Source organism: Hibiscus syriacus, unplaced genomic scaffold (assembly GCF_006381635.1).
Source record: "Hibiscus syriacus cultivar Baekdansim isolate YM2019G1 unplaced genomic scaffold, ASM638163v2 tig00016571_pilon, whole genome shotgun sequence".
Classification (NCBI taxonomy): domain Eukaryota; kingdom Viridiplantae; phylum Streptophyta; class Magnoliopsida; order Malvales; family Malvaceae; genus Hibiscus; species Hibiscus syriacus.
Genome location: NW_024062388.1, coordinates 299679 through 319566, shown reverse-complemented (window position 1 = coordinate 319566; position 19888 = coordinate 299679). Strand labels below are relative to the sequence as shown.

General features: G+C 37.3%; 2 protein-coding genes and 1 pseudogene across 2 annotated transcripts; 1 reads left to right on the top strand and 2 right to left on the bottom strand.

The window, feature by feature from the left end:
- Window positions 1–240: 240 nt before the first annotated feature.
- LOC120208558 lies at window positions 241–7146 on the top strand (annotated as a pseudogene).
- Window positions 1996–19596, bottom strand: LOC120208540 (protein TSS-like). The gene is given in 26 exon segments (XM_039207776.1): window positions 1996–2009; window positions 7560–7562; window positions 9634–11088; window positions 11179–11260; window positions 11344–11456; window positions 11535–11666; window positions 11760–11943; window positions 12158–12291; window positions 12389–12493; window positions 12649–12750; window positions 12850–12942; window positions 13018–13335; window positions 13422–13523; window positions 13609–13671; window positions 13761–13799; window positions 13801–14257; window positions 14398–14549; window positions 14653–15186; window positions 15266–15307; window positions 15394–15525; window positions 15755–15813; window positions 16603–16908; window positions 18404–18476; window positions 18557–18649; window positions 19382–19443; window positions 19521–19596. Coding segments are annotated over 24 exon segments (4884 nt in total). The 3' UTR covers window positions 1996–2009; window positions 7560–7562; window positions 9634–9657.
- On the bottom strand, window positions 7275–8032 carry LOC120208559 (triphosphate tunnel metalloenzyme 3-like). The gene has a single exon (XM_039207792.1). It carries the CDS (start codon window positions 7950–7952, stop codon window positions 7344–7346), a length of 609 nt encoding a protein of 202 aa, XP_039063723.1. The 5' UTR covers window positions 7953–8032; the 3' UTR covers window positions 7275–7343.
- Window positions 19597–19888: the final 292 nt, after the last annotated feature.

Genomic DNA, 19888 nt, shown 5'->3' with positions numbered 1-19888 from the left:
TATCATTTCACTGTACGTATACATTAGTCATTCTACTTATACAAGAGCTTATCCATTTTGATAAGCCGATTTGATATAAAGTAGCTTATCTTCTTTATCTGTCTCCCCTTTCCTATAAAAATCGACATTTCTGCAAGGTTTTAAGGTTGGGTTTTATATAAAAGGAATACAAATTGTTTTCTAGAGAGAGAAAGGGAATCTCTAGCTACCCTGAGTTTTTTTTCCTTGATTTCTTTTTAAAATTTTGTGAGTTTTTTTTGTTGAAAGTTTTAACCTTGGAAATCTGTTTGTTTTATCTATACATGTCTGAAAATCGATCTCAGATGGTAAGTTTCTAACAAATCTGTTTACCTTTGTTCATGTTTTTTGTGTCTAAAAGAATCTGTTTACCTTTTCTCTTTCTTCTTTTTGCTTTTTCCATGTCTTTTTTTCTTCTTTCTGCTTTTTTCCATTCGTTGCAAATTGCATATTGGATTTCTAAATGGTATAAAGTTGTTGGTTTTTTTAAATGATAAAAACCCTAATTTACCCTCTTCTTCTTCATTATGTTTCGGTCGAAGATGGTTGAACGATCTTTTTAGGTTTTATTTGGGATTTTTTTATTGTATTTTGAGCTGAATTTATCTTCATTTTCTGATTCTTTCTGGTATTTTTCTTGCAGATCTAGTGTTTGTTTTCAGAGATTTTGAATTTCGTTGAACCGAAGTCTGCCGGATACGATGTCGTCTCTGAGCAGAGAGCTGGTGTTCTTGATCTTACAGTTTCTGGATGAAGAAAAGTTCAAAGAAACTGTTCACAAGTAATATTTTTTGTTTTCGTGATGTGCCATTTGAGCTTGATTAGTAGCTGTTGTTAGCTGATAACTCAGTGGCCATTATTTGTTTGGATTTAAACAGGCTCGAACAGGAATCTGGGTTTTTCTTCAATATGAAATATTTTGAGGATGAAGTTCATGGTGGAAATTGGGATGAGGTTGAGAAGTATCTGTCTGGTTTCACCAAGGTCGATGATAATCGATATTCCATGAAAATCTTCTTCGAGATCAGGAAGCAGAAGTATCTCGAGGCATTGGATAAGTAAGCTTTTGCATTCTTCATTTTGTTCTATTAATCATTGGAAGTTTGGGGCTTTGATTTCGAATGTTCAAATTTGATTTAGGCATGACCGGTCAAAGGCCGTGGAGATATTGGTGAAGGATTTGAAAGTTTTTGCCACATTCAATGAGGATCTTTTTAAGGAAATCACTCAGCTCTTGACATTTGGAGAATTTCAGGTATGCCGCTTGTGTTTACGAGTTCGCGTCTTGGTAAATAGATTAATGGCAGCAAGGGTACTGAAGAATGCATAACTTTCGTAACAGGGAGAACGAACAGCTGTCCAAGTATGGAGATACGAAATCCGCTAGAGCAATCATGTTAGTTGAACTCAAGAAGCTTATTGAAGCGAATCCTTTATTCCGAGACAAATTGCAGTTCCCTAACCTTAAAAACTCGAGGTTACGCACCCTCATTAACCAGAGGTAATCTTCTTAGATCATTAGATTATCATCATCAATGCATTAGCTGCTTTGACGACATTGGGGTTGGGTGGGGACGGGTTGTAGTTTCCGATGAACATTTTATTTATGCAATGAACTCGCGTGGCATTCATCTCGAGTTCTTACTAGCGTTGTTGTTTTAAATGAAACGGAGTTGTATTAGTTGTGGCCTTTTAGAGAAAACTGATCTCTCTTGCCATTACAGCTTGAATTGGCAGCATCAGCTTTGTAAAAACCCGAGGTCAAACCCAGATATAAAAACTCTATTTGTGGATCACTCATGTGGACAGCCAAATGGTGCCCGAGCACCATCACCTGCAAACAATCCACTTCTTGGATCCTTATCGAAAGCTGGAGGTTTTCCTCCCCTAGGGGCTCATGGGGTGGGTATCCAGCTCGATAGAACCATTCTGAATTCTCTTTCATTATCCTGTTCTTAATGTCCTCGGTTTACGTCTTCAGCCTTTTCAACCTACACCTGCACAAGTTCCGGCACCCCTTGCAGGTTGGATGTCAAATCCTTCAACTGTAACTCATCCGGCTATTTCTGGTGGAGCAATCGGTCTTGGCCCTTCTTCAATACCAGGTAGTTGTTTCTTCCTCTTTATTTATCAATGTTTTCAATATTTTCTTCTGTAATCACTTCCTCTCTAGGTTTTGTTTTTAGCATAATGACGACATTGTTCCGTCTAGTCCTTTTTCGTTTTAACGGCATGTTTCATTATTGACTTATAGCTGCATTGAAGCATCCAAGGACTCCAACGAATCCATCTGTAGACTACCCATCTGGGGACTCTGATCATGTTGCCAAAAGGACGAGGCCCATGGGGATATCTGACGAAGTACTGCGGTTTTATTTTAATCGACTTATTTGATACGTAATCTGCGTGTGATCTTGTTTCTTTCTGCCTAAGGTTATTTTACTGATCTTTGCTCACTTTGTGCAGGTAAATCTTCCAGTCAATGTGTTGTCGGTACCATTTCAGGGCCATGGTCACAGTCAGGCTTTCAGTGCACCTGATGATCTGCCGAGGGCTGTCGCGAGAATTCTCAACCAGGGTTCATCTCCTATGAGCATGGATTTCCATCCTGTTCAACAGACTCTACTTCTAGGTATGGTATAATGCCTTGTTTTATCATAATTGCTCGTGGTTTTCTGTTTTTGTCCACTGGTGATTCTACTCCACATATTCCGAATTTGATGAATCAGTTGGTACCAACGTTGGAGACATAGCGTTGTGGGAAGTTGGCTCTCGGGAGCGGCTGGTTTCCAAAAGCTTTAAAGTTTGGGATGTTAGTGCCTGTTCAATGACTCTACAGGTTAGTGCCGTCGACTGTTTAACATGCTCATTTGCACTGTTTATTCTGACACGCTAAACAGAATATATGTACTTGAATCCAGGCTGCTCTAGTCAAAGATCCTGCTGTCTCTGTAAACCGTGTAATTTGGAGCCCCGATGGTTCTTTATTTGGTGAGAATAAACCTATGTATATAGTTGTAGTAGTGAAATGGGAACGTTGATTGACATGTCATACTTTTCCAAAAACAGGAGTTGCTTACTCAAGGCACATTGTGCAAATATATTCTTATCATGGAGGCGAGGAGGTTCGACAACATCTCGAGGTATATATTGCAGCTAGTTCCGTTGGGTTGTGTGTGTGTGTTTTCCCTCTAATCCTCTTGCTGATTTTTGCCTGACCAAAATCATATTTAAAATTCCAATCTAGATTGATGCTCATACTGGTGGTGTAAATGATATTGCGTTCTCTCATCCAAATAAGCAACTTTGTGTAATAACTTGCGGTGATGACAAGACAATTAAGGTTGTTTTTTTCATTTTACTTGGTTGGTTATTAGTTTACAAGAAAAAATTGCTCGTCCTCGCTAATTTCATGTCTTGCTTTAGGTGTGGGATGCTACCAATGGTACAAAACAGTACACCTTTGAAGGCCACGAGGCTCCTGTTTATTCCGTCTGCCCGCACTATAAAGAGAACATTCAGGTAAGGATATTTCTTTATTGCGGTAGGTGTCATGCACTCTTCACTGGACTATGGCCATATGTTATTTGGACTCGAGTGTGGGACATGAGTATGGTCATATGTTTCTGTGTTTTTCGTGTATTTGGAGGATCCTTGGAGACCATATCTCCATATCCTATGTGCGTGTGCTCATATCCATTTGTCTTCATGATGTGCTTACTATCGACTTTTTCTGCCTCAGTTTATCTTTTCAACTGCTGTAGACGGAAAGATAAAGGCATGGTTGTATGATAATATGGGTTCACGGGTTGACTATGAAGCTCCTGGTCGTTGGTGCACAACCATGGCCTACAGTGCTGATGGTACAAGGTTAGTTTGCTTTCACTATATCTCGTATTCATGTTCTGTTAGTTGTCGAGAATTATCAGGATAGGGTTTTGCTTCAATTTTCTAATGACCTTTCTCGAATTGATGGTTGGTGTTGTAGGCTCTTTTCTTGTGGCACCAGTAAAGAGGGGGAGTCATATATCGTAGAATGGAATGAAAGTGAAGGGGCTGTGAAGCGAACCTATCAAGGGTTCCGCAAACGTTCTTTAGGTGTTGTGCAGTTTGACACAACCAAGAACAGATACTTGGCCGCTGGTGACGATTTCTCGATCAAATTCTGGGATATGGACAGCGTTCAACCTTTGACCAGTTTTGATGCTGAAGGAGGACTTCCGGTAAGTCAATTATGTCCAATTAAGTTTCGTACCATTTCTAAGATGGTAGCAGCTTACATTTTTCTTTCCTAATCGTTAGGCAAGCCCACGCATCCGCTTTAACAAGGATGGCTCTCTCTTGGCTGTTTCTACAAATGATAATGGGCTTAAGATTTTGGCAAATTTAGATGGTATGCGATTGTTGCGCACTTTGGAGAATCTTTCTTATGATTCCTCGAGAACAGCTGAAGCCCCAAAGGTAGTATTATTGTCTCATTTAATTCCTTTAGCACGTTGCTATACCGGTTCTGTATGTTAATTGAATCTTCATCGACAATTTATTGTTTTCGTCAGCCTACAATAAATCCAATCTCGGTCGCTGCCGCAGCTGCTAGTAGTGCTGGACTTGCAGAGAGAAGTGCCTCTGTGACTGCTATTGCTGGAATGGTCTGTTTGATGGTGTTCATTTTGTTGTTATGGTTATGTACTCGTCGTCTGTTGGTTTAGTAGTGGAGCTCGGATGCATGAATTTAAGGTTCGTGTGTTATGTCCTTTTCAGAATGGGGATACCCGGAATGTGGCGGATGTAAAACCCAGAATAACAGAAGAATCCAGCGATAAATCAAAGATTTGGAAGCTCACTGAAATCAACGAACCATCTCAGTGTCGATCCTTGAGGCTCCCCGAAAACTTGAGGGTGACCAAGGTATATAAAAATTCACATACCTTTATGATTCATGGATTTCTATATGCCATTAGGCTACCTTATCACCTTTCGCTGTGATTATTGCAGATATCGAGGTTGATCTTTACAAATTCGGGTAATGCTATTTTGGCATTGGCATCGAATGCTATTCACTTGCTGTGGAAGTGGCAGCGAAGTGATCGTAACTCGAATGGCAAGGTACAATCTACTCATCATTTGGGAACTTTTTCGATAATAAAAGAATACCTTTAAACGACATGTTCCACAATACGAAATATCATATTTGTTTCATCATTGTGTAGGCAACTGCGAGCGTATCCCCTCAGCTGTGGCAACCATCAAGTGGGATTCTCATGACCAATGATGTCGCTGATACGAATCCGGAAGAGGCTGTACCGTGTTTTGCTTTGTCGAAAAATGATTCTTATGTAATGTCAGCATCAGGAGGAAAGATTTCCTTGTTTAATATGATGACGTTTAAGGTAACTCATCAATGACGGAATAACTATGCTTCTTCGATTTTTATGTCCGTCTGTCTCCCCTCCATTTGTCGATGATTTGTGTATATAAGCTTTAAGCATTGATGATTTTTGTGGATGCCTTGCAGACAATGGCAACTTTCATGCCACCGCCACCAGCGGCAACTTCGCTTGCATTCCACCCTCAGGACAATAATATTATAGCTATAGGCATGGACGATTCGACAATTCAGATATATAATGTCCGTGTGGATGAGGTATGATACATTATGCTGAGAATCATACATGTCACTCGTATTTCGAAGACGTAGCACTCTTATTTACAAGTTTAATCTTCCAGGTGAAGAGTAAACTTAAAGGCCACTCCAAACGGATAACTGGCCTCGCCTTTTCGCATGTACTGAATGTGCTCGTCTCATCCGGAGCCGATTCTCAGGTATTTCTTTTTCTACGTTTCTTTTTCCGTACATGGTACGGCGAGTAAGCTTCATCCTAGATTTAATCCACTCCATAGTGACTCGGTCATTGTCCAATGGTGCAAATAGCTTGGGAAATATTTTAGTAAATTATCCGATGATAAGAAAACAAAGAATTTGTTGCTGCTTCTGGAGTTCTTCGCTAATCAACCATTCGATCTCGAAAGATAAAAGCATTCTCATCGACAAAAACAAATTTGCTTTCGGTTCATTAATCTACCGTTCTTTCTCTAGCTTTGCGTATGGAACACTGATGGATGGGAAAAGCAGAAGAGTAGATTCTTGCAGGTTCCAGCAGGGAGGACACCAACAGCGCTGTCGGACACGCGTGTACAGTTCCATCAAGACCAGATACATTTTCTTGTCGTGCACGAGACTCAGCTTGCCATATTCGAAACAACGAAGCTAGACTGCGTGAAGCAGGTAAATGTTTTCGTCTTGTTTGATTTATTACAAGAAAACATCAGCATGTGATGTTCTACTCCTAATGTTAATTTTATCTTGTTTAGTGGGCACCACGTGATACTTCTGCTCCGATAACGCACGCGACGTTCTCTTGCGATAGCCAGCTAGTATACGCCAGCTTTTCGGACGCATCAGTTTGTGTGTTTAATGTTGCAAACCTCAGGTTGCGATGCCGTATAAATCCTACTGCATATCTTCCGGCCAGTGTCAGGTATTTCCCCAGATCTTATCGACTTGGGTATCGATTTCGTACGGCTAAGATCTTGTCATGTATTTGCACATTATAGTTTTAACCGTTTGAATTAAATCACGATCTTTCCCTCTATGTTGCAGCTCCAACGTTCACCCGCTTGTAATCGCCGCACATCCGTCTGAGGCGAATGAATTCGCATTGGGACTCTCGGATGGTGGGGTTCATGTATTTGAGCCCCTCGAATCCGAAAACAAATGGGGTGTGCCTCCACCGGTCGAAAACGGCTCAGCCAGCAGTATGGCGGCAACAACTTCGGTTGGAGCACCAGGATCAGAACAAGCCCAGAGATGATAAAATGGCCTAACAGAGCACAGTTTCTTTTATTTGCTTGGTTTGGATGCCCCTCCCTAATTTAGGTATGCTTGTTACAACATCAAGATAAACCCCCTTCCGTTTGCTCGACCGACCGGAACGCGGCAGTGTTCGATCGGATTTTATTTAACCAATCTTTTATTTTTCCTTCTAAAATTTGCAGCTTGACAATCAAAGATATGTGAACTCTCAGAACAAACATGGGAAGATGTAGATTTTAACGTATTTTGTTATATATACAATATCTAAGGTAAATGGACCAAAGTTACCTTGCTTCAACAAGTCAAAATATGAAAGATCTAGCATTTTCATGGAGTATATGCGAGATTGTTCGTGAATATAAAACGAAATCGAGATCGATAAACTCCAGAAATTCTCGAAATTTATGATTAAAAACACCAAAATCATCCAACAAGATGTAGAATTTTGTCTCTACACAGTAGGCAACTTTCCAGACAAAAACACAGCAAATTTGTTGATATCAGAGTACTTAAAGTCGATCCCATTTTCCTTCAAGAGTTCTTCGATCAATTTCTTATCACGTTCAGGCTCTTTACTCTCGCATTCAATCTCATAACTAACCCCAAAATCATAAACAGACTCATCGAGCTCCAATTTCAGCCCCTTCCATTCGTAAACCCCTCTAACATTCTTAAACCCTCCCAAGCAAATCAACTCATTAACCCCAAAGTCACCTCTCACCCTTTGCATTATCAGGGAATCGTTTCTCAACTCCAGCAGGCCGCTCGGTTCGGTTACAAAGGAGCGGGCGAGTGATGGGTCGATGGGTTCTTCCAGTTCTTCGACTTGGCTAATGCCCCGGGAGAGCTTGGGCTTGGATTTGAGGGAGAGGACGGAACGGGAGTCGAGGTTGTAGAAGCGGAGGCGGAGGGCGGAGTTGGCGGCGGCGAGGGCGGAGGTTGGGGTGTCGAAGAAGACGTTTTCTTGGATGAGAGTCTCGGCGAGGAACGGGGAGAGCAGATCGGAGAGCCTCTGGTGGGATTCGGGGTCTGGGAGACGGAGTTTCACTTCGACTTCCATTTGGGGTTCGAAATCGAACGAGGAATTGGGGGAAATGCGTGATCTTTTAAGTATTTGGAGTTTAGGGATTGTTTTAATCCACGTTGGGAACAAATATTTCAACATTGTTTAAGGAATCGAATCGTTAGTCTCAACCTCATGATTAGTGGATAAGATGTCAACGTGGGATGAGTATGAGAATCAAACCTGATCAGTTTCGATCCGATTCTTTATTGAGTCAAATTTTATTTAAAAAAATTGGTTCGAGTTACATTAAGTTTTTTTAGAGTATATGTTCGGATTGAATTTGAGTTTAGGATGAAAAATATCTAACTCGACCTGATCGAAAAATTAATTTTATTATATCTTATGTATTTAGAGATAATTACAATAATCATCCTATATTATTATTTTTAATAAGATCTTTATTTTTTATAAATATATTTGTTTCAGGTCAAGTTCGAGTTTAATCTAAAAAAACGGATCGAGTTCGGGTGGATGAAATCATCCTAAAGTAGGGTTAAATTTCAGGTAGATGGTGTATATTTTTGGGTCTTATTGACTGAAAATTAGACCTAATCCGACCTATACCTATCTTTAGAATATAAGGCAAGACATATAGAGGGTAAATTTACATGAATAATACCATTATTTTTAGGGTAAATTACACATTTAATATTTAAACTATCAATTTTAGTTTGTTTCAGATCTAAACTTTCATTTGTTTTCAAAATTAAACATAAAATTTTGAACAAGGGTACTAAAACTAAACAAAAACTAAAATTTTTAACGGCAAAATACTAAAATAAAACAAAAATTAAACTTTATGTATGATTTTAAAAATTTTGAACGTTTAGGTACTATAACGGATCAAAACTGATAATTTAAGTACTAAACGTGTAATTTACCCTTATTTTTATCATTCAAGAAAATAGCACCTAAAATTAGGACTGTAAATGAGAAAGATAGATCGAGAGTTACTCGAAATCGATTTGGTCAAGTTTCGATAAATACTCGACTCGAGTTCTTAATGAGCAGAAACGAGCTACTTAATACTCGACTTGAAAAGCTCATAAGCAGCTCAAAAATATAATATATTATGATTTTAATTTTTTTAAAATAAATTATTAATAATATTAACATTTATGTGTTGATTTTTTTTAAATACAATAAGGTTTTCATGTGTTTATGGTTCATGTTCGAGTTTTAGGCTTCAATCGAGTTAAGTCTTAGAATTTTTTTCATTCCGAGCATTTTTGAGCTTTTACGAATTTCAGTTCATGATTTCGAGTTCGAGTCGAGCTTGAAAATTTTAAACTCGTAAGCTCTATTTTAGAGTTTTCGAGTCGAGTCGAACTCAGCAATACTCAAGATCAACTCGGCTCGGCTCGTTTAGATCCCTACCTATAACAAATTATTTAAGAAAATGATGTACATTTCCTGACGTAGGATGCCACATAAGATAAAATCGTGTTCTATCAACTGTGTTTTTGAAAGAGCACACTTTTGTTCTTCATGAGATAGTTTTCTTACATTTTAAGAATCAAATTGTAAAAAAGTGAAAGTAAAAGGATTAAAATATAATTTCCTTTTTATTATAAAACAAAAATCTGTAAACAAAGAAGCAATTTACAAAAGATTATTTAGCTACATTACATTACAAGCTGATCTGCAGATAAAAAACATAGGAACTAAAACCAGCTTCCTAATAGCAAGATTAATATGTTCATATAACTGAAGCACATATTGATTGATGACGATTGTATAGCCCTGCATTCACTCCATTCGTAAACGGCTTCCTGTTTCGCCTTAGATCCGTTACGATCGTAAATCCTTCTCCGTCCCGCGATTTGTTTTTGTTTACGCCCGATGTTCTTGGTTGTTCACAGCTGCTGGATTGAGTTTCCATTATGGCATCCAAAGAAGTTTCCGAATTTTCGAGCTTGTTGTTGGTTACTGCAGGGTCACTTGTTGGTACGAACTCGGGTGCATGGGGGTTCATAACTCTCGGAGGTCGAAATTCTGTTCGTTTCGAGTTTGGAGTTCGGTATGTGATGGTGTAAGGATGATTGTTTTTGTGATATAACGGCGACCGGGGACCGCAACGAACTCGAGCTGCAACGGGAGGTTCGACGGGCTCTGCAAGCATGGCTTGACTGGCTGTTACATCATAAACACTTGTGAAAGCAAGTGGATTTATTTGGTGGTTCATGTAGAGTGATCCTGGATTGAATGGTTCCGCTAATGCTGATAGTTTACTCCCCCTCGGAACTTCGGTTTCATGATTGCCATGATCTGCAAAGTTATCAACAACAGAGATATTGTTCCCGTCCTCGATGTTTGTAGGCTCGAAGGAAAGCTTATCGAGTTCGATTGCAGCTTCTTCCGATCGATTTTCACCATCACGAGTTCCTTCAGTTCCTTCATCTTCATTATCTGCAACATTTGCAGCCTCAGAAGTAACCTTATCAAGTTCAGAAGCAGTTGTTTCTGATCGATTTTCGCTAACACGAGTTCCTTCGGTTTCATCATCATCATCCGCAACATTATCAACAACAGAGATATTGGTGCACATCTTCTGTTCAGTGTCACTCTCATTTTGTGCTTCTACCTTCTCCTGCAATGGCCTTAGAACTGTACCTGGAGGTGCTACAGCTACTTCTTTATAAGAAAGCGATTTCGAGTCTACGACAACTGAAGGGGGAAAGCCTTTGGATACCGATGCTCGTAAACTAACTGAATTCGCACCAGGGCTCGAGTTACGGGACATGGATTGCTTCACAGGAAGCACCTCCTTTACAATTTTCTTAGAGGCAGTTTTTCTCACAGGTGAAATACTTTCTGGCCTGAAGCTACACTCTCTAACGTTTGCATATCCATTCACCTTTAGATTTGCAAGTGCGGTTCTCCTCCTTCTGGACTTCCTTCCGACGGCATTTCCCGACCGGCCTTTCAAATTGGCTTCTTTCCACCCTTCATCGGAAGTTGTCTCTTCGACGAATTCACTTGTTACTATCGGCTCAGTTCGAGTAACATCATTAGTTTCCTCTTGTTCTTCGAGACGATTAGAAGCTACCATTCCTATTTCATTAACATCTGCAGTATCTGTTACTAAATTGTGATGCGGATCATGAGTTTTATCACTCATAGGAATCACCTGCCAAGTTTTCAGAAAATGTCACCATTATATGTGAAATCAAGATTGATTTTCAAGAGTTGTGACAACATGGCCAGAAACATCCTGTACCTTGGCACGCAGCGGCTTCCTCTGTACATCGGTTCCTTTAGAATCGTGATCGTGACTAATATAATCGAGGAGATCCGACACACTGCAACAAATGGTCACAGGTTTTGTTGCTGCAAGAAATTATATAAATGAATAGCTAGTAATCAAGGGACACCGAATCTGTACCTAAGATGACCTTTGCTTGCAATGGATGCATCTGGCTTTCGAGTTCCATTTCGTGCCGCTTCTTGTTGTTCTAAAGCCTTTGATTCAAAGTATTCAATCCATGTAATGGAGTCCTGCAATTTAACAAGGTTAATCCGCAGATAATGGTTGCTGCTGATCTCGATAAACCCCGTGTTAACAGAGGTATTTACCTGTGTACGAAGGTCATCTTGTCCGAGTTTTGCTCGAAGTATATTGTATGTAGTTTGCTCATGTTGCACGCATAAAGAATATGCGTCCATCAATGAAAGAGCAATAGCAATGGCATGATAGCTTGCAGCCGTCTTTCGAGGGAGGAAACCGAATAAAACAATCAGGCGATGAGAAATTTGGGCATAGATGAACATATGCATACAGTTGGAGAGAAAGAGACAGACCTGTATGTGATCTCCTCCGAGTAGTCTCTGGTTGCATTTAAGAGCTTCATGTAGATATCTGAGAGCGACATGAACATTTCCCATCCCTTCTTCGATCATAGCCATGTTTATATAAGTCGCAGCGGTGTTCGGGTGAAAGAATCCACAAGTAAAATGAAGAAGGAATAAAGAGCGGTTTACATATCTGCGAAAATGGAAAAAATGAAGAATAACACAAGCTCGTAAGTGTATGGTATTCGAGTATATAGAGTGAACCATCATCGAACAAGAAACGGACTCGAGATGAAAATCCGAAGCATCAGTTTTACAAGTACAAGATTACCTAAGAGGTATAGAATGAGAGCACAGATATTTGGCAGATTGAATGCAATGCTAGACCACAATAACCTCGGACTCACCTCGAAGCCATTTCAAAATGTTGAAGCTGATAATAATATACAGCAAGATCCCCGTAGCTTTTCGCCGTATCCGGATGATCAAGGCCGAGCTCCCTCTCATTAATATCCAAAGCTTTCTGTTGATATATAGTTGCCTAAACAAGAAGAAATAACTTAGTTTCGATCTAATCATAAGCAGTTTAAGTTGAATTTCATTCACCTGACTGCAATAATTGCAGAATGTTAGGGTACCTGACTGAAATCACCAGTATGGTAGAGAACCACAGCGAGAAGACTGTAGGCACTCGCAGTAGTTCGATGGTAGGGACCGCATACGGCTATCATCTTTGCCAATGCCTTCAAAAGCAAGTAACACATAATATGAGAGCTATGGGAAATCCTATAAAGCAAGTAAAACTTATCTAATTTATTGTAGGACTCGACTGAGTCGGTATCATAGTTGAAGACGATATATGAATGCGGATGTGGATTATAAGATACATGGCGAATACCTTTGTCCCGTAATTAACTGCATCTTCTAGTTGTCCTTTGTCAAGAGCCCTCTTGGATGATTCTAACAGCGTTCTGCCATCTGCAGAAGAGCATTCTACATGCTGCAACACAAGCATCGTTATGTTAACTCCATAACAAGCTGGATCAATTGGATAATAACGATTTTAGAACGAAAAAAATATCGCAACAGAGATGTCCACCTTACAAACAGGAAACATGCTAATAACATCACAACTTCTGAAGGGTTCTTTGCATTCCATGTCATAATCTCTAGGAACCAACTCTAGCCCAATCTGGTGAAAGAAAACACCAGTGAAACCCAGTATCTGATGCACTTAGCAGCCGAAGCAGTCGACAACAGATCGTACCTTATGGCAAAGTTCCCGAAGAACGGATAGTTTTCGCAACTGCTGGAATTCATCTCCCAGTTTCCAACCAAATTTTGCATAAAGAAACTTTCTTAACCACCTCAGTTTTAGGGAATAGTCATCGTTTTCATTTCGAGCATCATCTTCCACTCCATTATTTCCAAGTAAAAAATTTAGGGATGAAGCTATAGCCATAGGCAAGTCCTCAAATTTGTCGACAGATGCAATGACGGCTTTGACGACATGCTTGAAAGCTCGAGTAACCATCTCATGGATGCAGAGTGATTGTATATGAGGCAGCTTCTTGGCAAGTTCAACCTGGTTTATACAACAGAATCAGAGCCAACAAACAAGAAACAGTATTTGATAGCTCAATATATCTAACTTAGGTAGCAATGCCTCACCACATGACCCAAAGAACGCATCTGTAGTCCCCTTAAGTGCATAAAGTCGGTTAGTGTACAACCATCAACCGGTGAGAGCTCGAGCGATCCAAAGTCTTTTACCTGATAAGTTATTTGGTTCATGAACTCTGCATAAAACTTTGAAAAAATGTTTTGAAAGAAAATGGCTTGGGAATTTGAATTGTACCAGCTTTGGTAAAGCAATGTCGTCATAATATTCGTATGCCATCTTCATGAGCTCATTGAGTGACTGTTACAGAAAGCACAACAAATCAATGCCAAGCTTTAAGCAAAAACTAACAAGTAAATATAGGAGAAATGAAAGAGTGACCCGGAAACCTTTACGTGAAGACCGGTTCCGCTTTCTTCGAGACGTTGAGAAGGCTTCTTTGGAAATCAGGTTCTTCAATTCCACGTCATTGTTGGACTCACCAATGCTTTGATGTCCTTGATTAAAATTCACATTCATACTGCATGGCTCAGAATCATTTTCTTCCTTGTCAACTTTGCTATTGATGTTACCCCTTTTCTTTAAACATTTAAATTGCTTTCCAAAACCTTTGACAGCCGGTTCAGCCTCACGATCATGACCGGGTCCATTCGACGTCGTTTCTGTTGAACTTTCCAGCTTTTGTAGATATTGCACCCAACAAGAACCCAGTTCCAGTCTAATCGACCTTTCGCGAGCGACCAGGATCTCCTCTAGTTTGGTCAGGCTCTCTTTAACTACTTGCTGAACAAGGCATCCAGAAGCTTCGGAAACAGTCAAGTTGACTTGCTGTGTCTGTCCTCCACTCGTTTCTTTAGTGCCCGACTTGTGAAGTAGAACCCTTAAGCTGAAATAAGTTCAACACCCCATCGTTACATAGAGAACAATATATCGATTTCAGGTAAAACGTAGCTAGTCATCGGAATGAGAGCATGTATGTAATATATGCACGAAAGAGGAACAAGAGCATGAGCTAATGACCCAGACCTGTTAATATTAAGGGCATTGGCTCCTCCATCTGGAAGATCATCAATTTCGATATACTCAGCACCATGCATTTCCTTCACATCTCCAACGACTTTCACAACCACAATGTATCCGCAATGTCTAACAATGGCAGTGCCCAATGAGGAAGAATCCTGTAAGACGGTTACGGTTTAGTGAAAACAACGATTTAAATTCGAAAAAGGCTTTTTAACTGAAACTTCTACCCTTATGCCTAAGTAGAGGAGATTGACTTACATGAAAAGCTACACTCTCATCTGCAGTGATCCCTTCAAGTAAGTTCTTTTTAGCAGTTTCAATAGCAGTCAGGCCAGATGAAAGATGGCCAAAAACCTTTACATAAGGCTTGAGACTCGCATCTGTCGGTTCTCGTCTTACCGTAATCGACAAGTCACCTATGCGGTCCTCATGAAGGACCGAGCCAGGATGGCTATTCACAGTACCATTGGCAATTAACCAGGAATTCATTACATGTTGAATTGCAGCAACGGCTTTGAAAATCGAGACATCGATAAACCGGTTATGGAGCAAAAAAGCCTTGCGATCTCGGACCATCCTCTCCTCTTCGGTTTTGCAAGGAAGACTAGCCAGCACTGCAAAATATGTAGCCCAAGGCCAAAGATCATACTCACCACTTCTTCCTTGGCCTCCACCATTACCACCCCATCGTTCGTCTTCCAACGGGAAAGAGAGGAAGCTCGACGGAAACTCAGCAACAAGGGGAGGAACAAGCCACGTATTTAACCGAAATCCAAATGGAAGATTACCGAACTGGATCGAAAAAAAAAGTGTAGCAACGTCATGATCGGTAAGGTCAAACTACCCCATATGCAAATAACGAAAACATCACCTTGTTTCGTTCTAAGAAAGCCTTCATAAGGGAATCATATGCCTGCAACAAGCACAACAGAGATGAAATCAAAATCGAACCGATAAGCTAATTAACGAAACGAATGAATTATAAATGAGAGTACTCACATTGGCAAAGGCTTGGCTTAAATTTTGCAGAAGATCTAACAAAGAGTGAGCCTGGAAATAATGCTTTCCTACAGTACAGAACCCTTTTTCTGATGCAACCACCTGCATCATCTTTCCATTGCAGATTCTTATCTGCGCACACATTACATGTAAAAACATCGAATTAGCAAAACCGACGCCGTATCGGAATGAAAAGCCGGTTAATATACAAGAAAAACTACAATGTTAAGTATCATCATTCAACTGGCTTGGTAAACCATTAGAGTGCAATACAACCACATCATAGTGACAATGGCAAGTTGACAACATGAAGTAAAGCATATGTAAATGGTTTATTAACATGTAGAGAGTGAGATTTTACCTGCATTACAAAATGGTCACCTTCATGCCTCTCTTCTTCATCCTCACACCTCCTCACATCTGCAAAACCTATACATGGTAAATAACAATTTAACTAAAAAAACTTTAACATTAGGTCTTGAATTCAATTTGGACAACTACTCCCCTTTTTTCGAGTAAAAAATTAAGACTTTAATAGCAATAACTACAGTTTTAGTACCCAACTATCACTTTCATTCTATTTTGGTCATCTAACTATTTTTTTTTTAATTATACCTATTCTTACATTTTGATTCCATTTTTGTCATCCTCCGTTAAAAAAAATAAGAGATTTGCTAATATAGTATTTTTCATATTTTTTCAATGATGACATGACATTACCTTATGGTGATATGTCAATATCATTGTCAATTTTTTTAATTGTGATGGGCAAAATAAAACCAAAATTAAAAGTCAGTCATGATTTTGAAAAAAAATAATAGATAGACTTAAGGGTCACTTTTACCCTACAATAGACTCAATTTATTATTTTAGTCCCTATGATATTTTCGCATAAATTTAATCATCAAAATTATTCAACTGCATCAATGTTTAAAATATTTATTATCGTTTAGTGCTTTAAGTTAAAGTTTAGGGATTATGGGCTAGGATTTAGGATTTACGGATTAAGGTATAAGATGATGCAATTAAACAACTTTGATTGTTAATTGATACGAAAATATCACAAGGACTAAAATAATAAATTAAATCTACTATACGGGTAAAAATGACCCTTAAGTCACAGTAGATAAGTGACCAAAACAAATCAGAAATGATATTTCGGGTGCTAAACATGTTATTTACCTTAAAAATAGGGGATGTGGCACTTACTGAGAATAGGGGATGAGAGGTGAAAGAATGAAAAGAAATCATAAAATTCTGATAATTTGGGGGTTGGATGAATGGTAGCCATTTCCATGCTCTCCGTAATCGACGCCGTCGCTGATGCTGACCCTTCTCCTCCATCGGACGGCGCAGGAGCAGCGTTGACCTTTCTGGATTTTGAAACAGACGGCCCTGATGACGATGATGATTGTGATCGGATTCGTTTGGGCTTCGAGAACCTGGTGGTGCACACTACGATGTCTAGGAGTCTCCGCACGTGAGCCACCGCCTGAGCTTCGTCGGCGTAGTCCTCTGCATTAAGTGGCAGGAACGTAATTTTAGGACAACCTTTTGGGCAATGTGATAAAACTATTAAGTTAATTTTACTCGTGCAAAACGTTCCGTTTTAAAACTTTTTTTTAATTCAAGTTTTAATTTTATGAATTATCAATATTAGTACATAAATTATCCCTAATTATATGATATTATTTTATTAATTTCATCGACTATTAAAAGTCAAAAAAATAATCATTTAACTATAAAGTTTTATTTTTTTAAACAACTATTAAAAGTTACAACATAATCATTTGATTATTCATTATGCTCCAAATTTATCATTTTTCATTAAAAAAAATAAACGATATTATAAGCTGATGCCGAATGTGATATGATAAAATATGATCACAAAATCTCAAATAATTATCATATTTCAGTCATCATGTTAACGTCCAACTCAGACAACCATCAATTTCTTTGACAAAAAAAAGATGAGTTTAGAACATAATGAATAGACGGATGATCATTTTGTAACTTTTAATACTCATGAACTCAATAAATAAATATTCTATAATCGAATAATTATTTTAAATTTTTTAATAATTAAAAAACTTAATAAAATAATATCATATAATAAAGATACCATTTTTATACTTTACCCTTATTAATACTAGTGGTATCTGTTTTTCTAAATGATAAAACACAATTATTTTTTATTATAAAATAGGGTATCTTTCACAGGTCGTTGTAATGTAAGAAAAACGACAAGTTAGATATTTATGACTGAAGCTTCGTCAGTCTTCTGCATGTGATCCTATTGCCCTATTTAGCCATATAATATTACATTTTATTACACATTACAAATATGTTAGGAGTTTTAAGAGAAGCAAAATTCGATTTGAAAAATTGATTTTTTAACTCGATTCGAATTAAATTCAAGTTATAAATTCATAAATTCGACTCGAAAAAATTTCAAATTCAAATCGAGTTATAAAATAAAACTCGAATAACTTAAATAGTAACTCAAATAACTCAAATTTTTTAATAATTAATAGATTGATTTTTATGTCAGAATCTAGTCCATCGACTTTGTATGATACATGTATATTATATATGAAAAAATATACATGTATTGCATATGTTTATAACAAAAATCATTTAATTTATAATCAAATAATATCATAATATTATAAATATTTACAATTAAATTTAAACAAAAACTCAAAAGCTCATCTCGATTCGAAAAAATTACAAATCAACTTTGAGTTGTAAAACAAGATTCGTCAACTCAAATAACTCGAAAGTTTTTTACTCGACTCGACTCGGTTAAACGCTCACCCAAGGAAAATATTTATTTTGATTTTTCTAGTGTGGATGTTAATAATTTATTTGAATAAAAAATAAAAAAAATCAGTAACCGACTGAATTAACAGAATAACTCGATATTTAAAATCAATTAAATCAAATTAAATCGATAATATTTGATTCGATTCGATCGGTTAAATCGTAACCGGATAAGAAATTAACCTACCTTGAACCATTGTGAGCAAACATGGTTTCAAAGTAACCACTTCTACTTTGTCATGCAATCTCTTCCCTTTGACCTAACAATTTTATTTAAAATAAATAATTAAAAAACATTTTATATGTAAAAAAGGGGGAAAATTAGAAGGAAAAAGAATACCTCATGAGTTAAAGAATAGTTTGTGAGATGACAAGTCTCAACATGAGAAGCCAGCAGCCTTCTTACATCAACTATTTTATCAGTTGAAATACCCTTCAAAAAATAAAATAAAAATAAAATCACATTTATTAATCGTTAATTAGTATATATTTCAAACGATTAATTATTAATTTAAGGATAAATTACGTGTTTAGTATTTAAACTATTAATTTTAATCTATTTTAGTACCTAAACTTTTAATTTTTTCAAAATCATACTTAAATTTTAATTTTAATTTCATTTTAGTACAACTGTTTAAAAGTTAACATTAAATTTATTTATTTATTTAAAGTTTAGGTACTAAAATAGATAAAAAATGATAATATATGTACTAAATGTGTTAAGTTTTTCACAATGAGTACTAAAATGAAAAAAAAAAAAATATTACGTATGATTTTGAAAAAAATTAAAATTTATGTATTAAAATATACCAAAATTATTAATTTAAGTACTGAATACATATTTTGCCCTTAATTTAAATAGGATAAACTATATTTTTAATCATCTAATTATTTTTTTCATAATATCACTAACATTATATTTTAATTTTATTTTGATAATTCGTTGACGTGACATTTTTTCTGTGATGAAATGACATTACCGACACATCAACATTACCTTTAATTTTTTAGGGTAGGTCAAGATCAAAAAGTGATGTTTAGTGATGATTTTGAAAATAAAATAACTATATGACTAAAATAAAACTAAAGTGATAATTGGATGACTGAATACACAGTTTACCCATTTAACTATTAATGAAAATGGTAATCGAATCATGCAAAGCACCTTGAGCACAACTTGTGATTCATAGGGTGTAACGACATTGATGTCAAGAACACTGGGAATAACTGCAAAATAATAATAAATAAATAAAATAAAATAAAATAATAATTTCCATTAAAGGGTAGGGGGAGCTTTCTTCTACCTTTATCCTCTTTCTTCTTATGCTTCTTCTCTGGTTTTGCTTTGTTTGATTTGCCTTTGCCTGGCTTTGGGGCCATTTGCAGCAACACTGAGAAGCTTCACTGAAGTTTGCAGATGAAAACCTTGATTGTAATTTTCCCGGAAAATCCAAAAGCAAATGTGCTTTTTTTTAATGATTCTCTCGGAAAATAATGATTGGAAACAGGCGAAAGTGAGAAGAAAAGGGAAGAGAAAATTATTGAAGAGCTGAGGAATGATGAAATCTTTTGAAAATGTTAAGGAGATACTATATAAGGTTATATATATATATATATAGTTTAGACTTCTTTGATTTTAAAGGACTAATCATGAGTTTCATCCTTTCATTTT

Bases quoted from the DNA above. Each gene is read 5' to 3' on its own strand.
- LOC120208559 (XM_039207792.1), bottom strand. From the start codon at position 7,952: ATGGAAGTCGAAGTGAAACTCCGTCTCCCAGACCCCGAATCCCACCAG.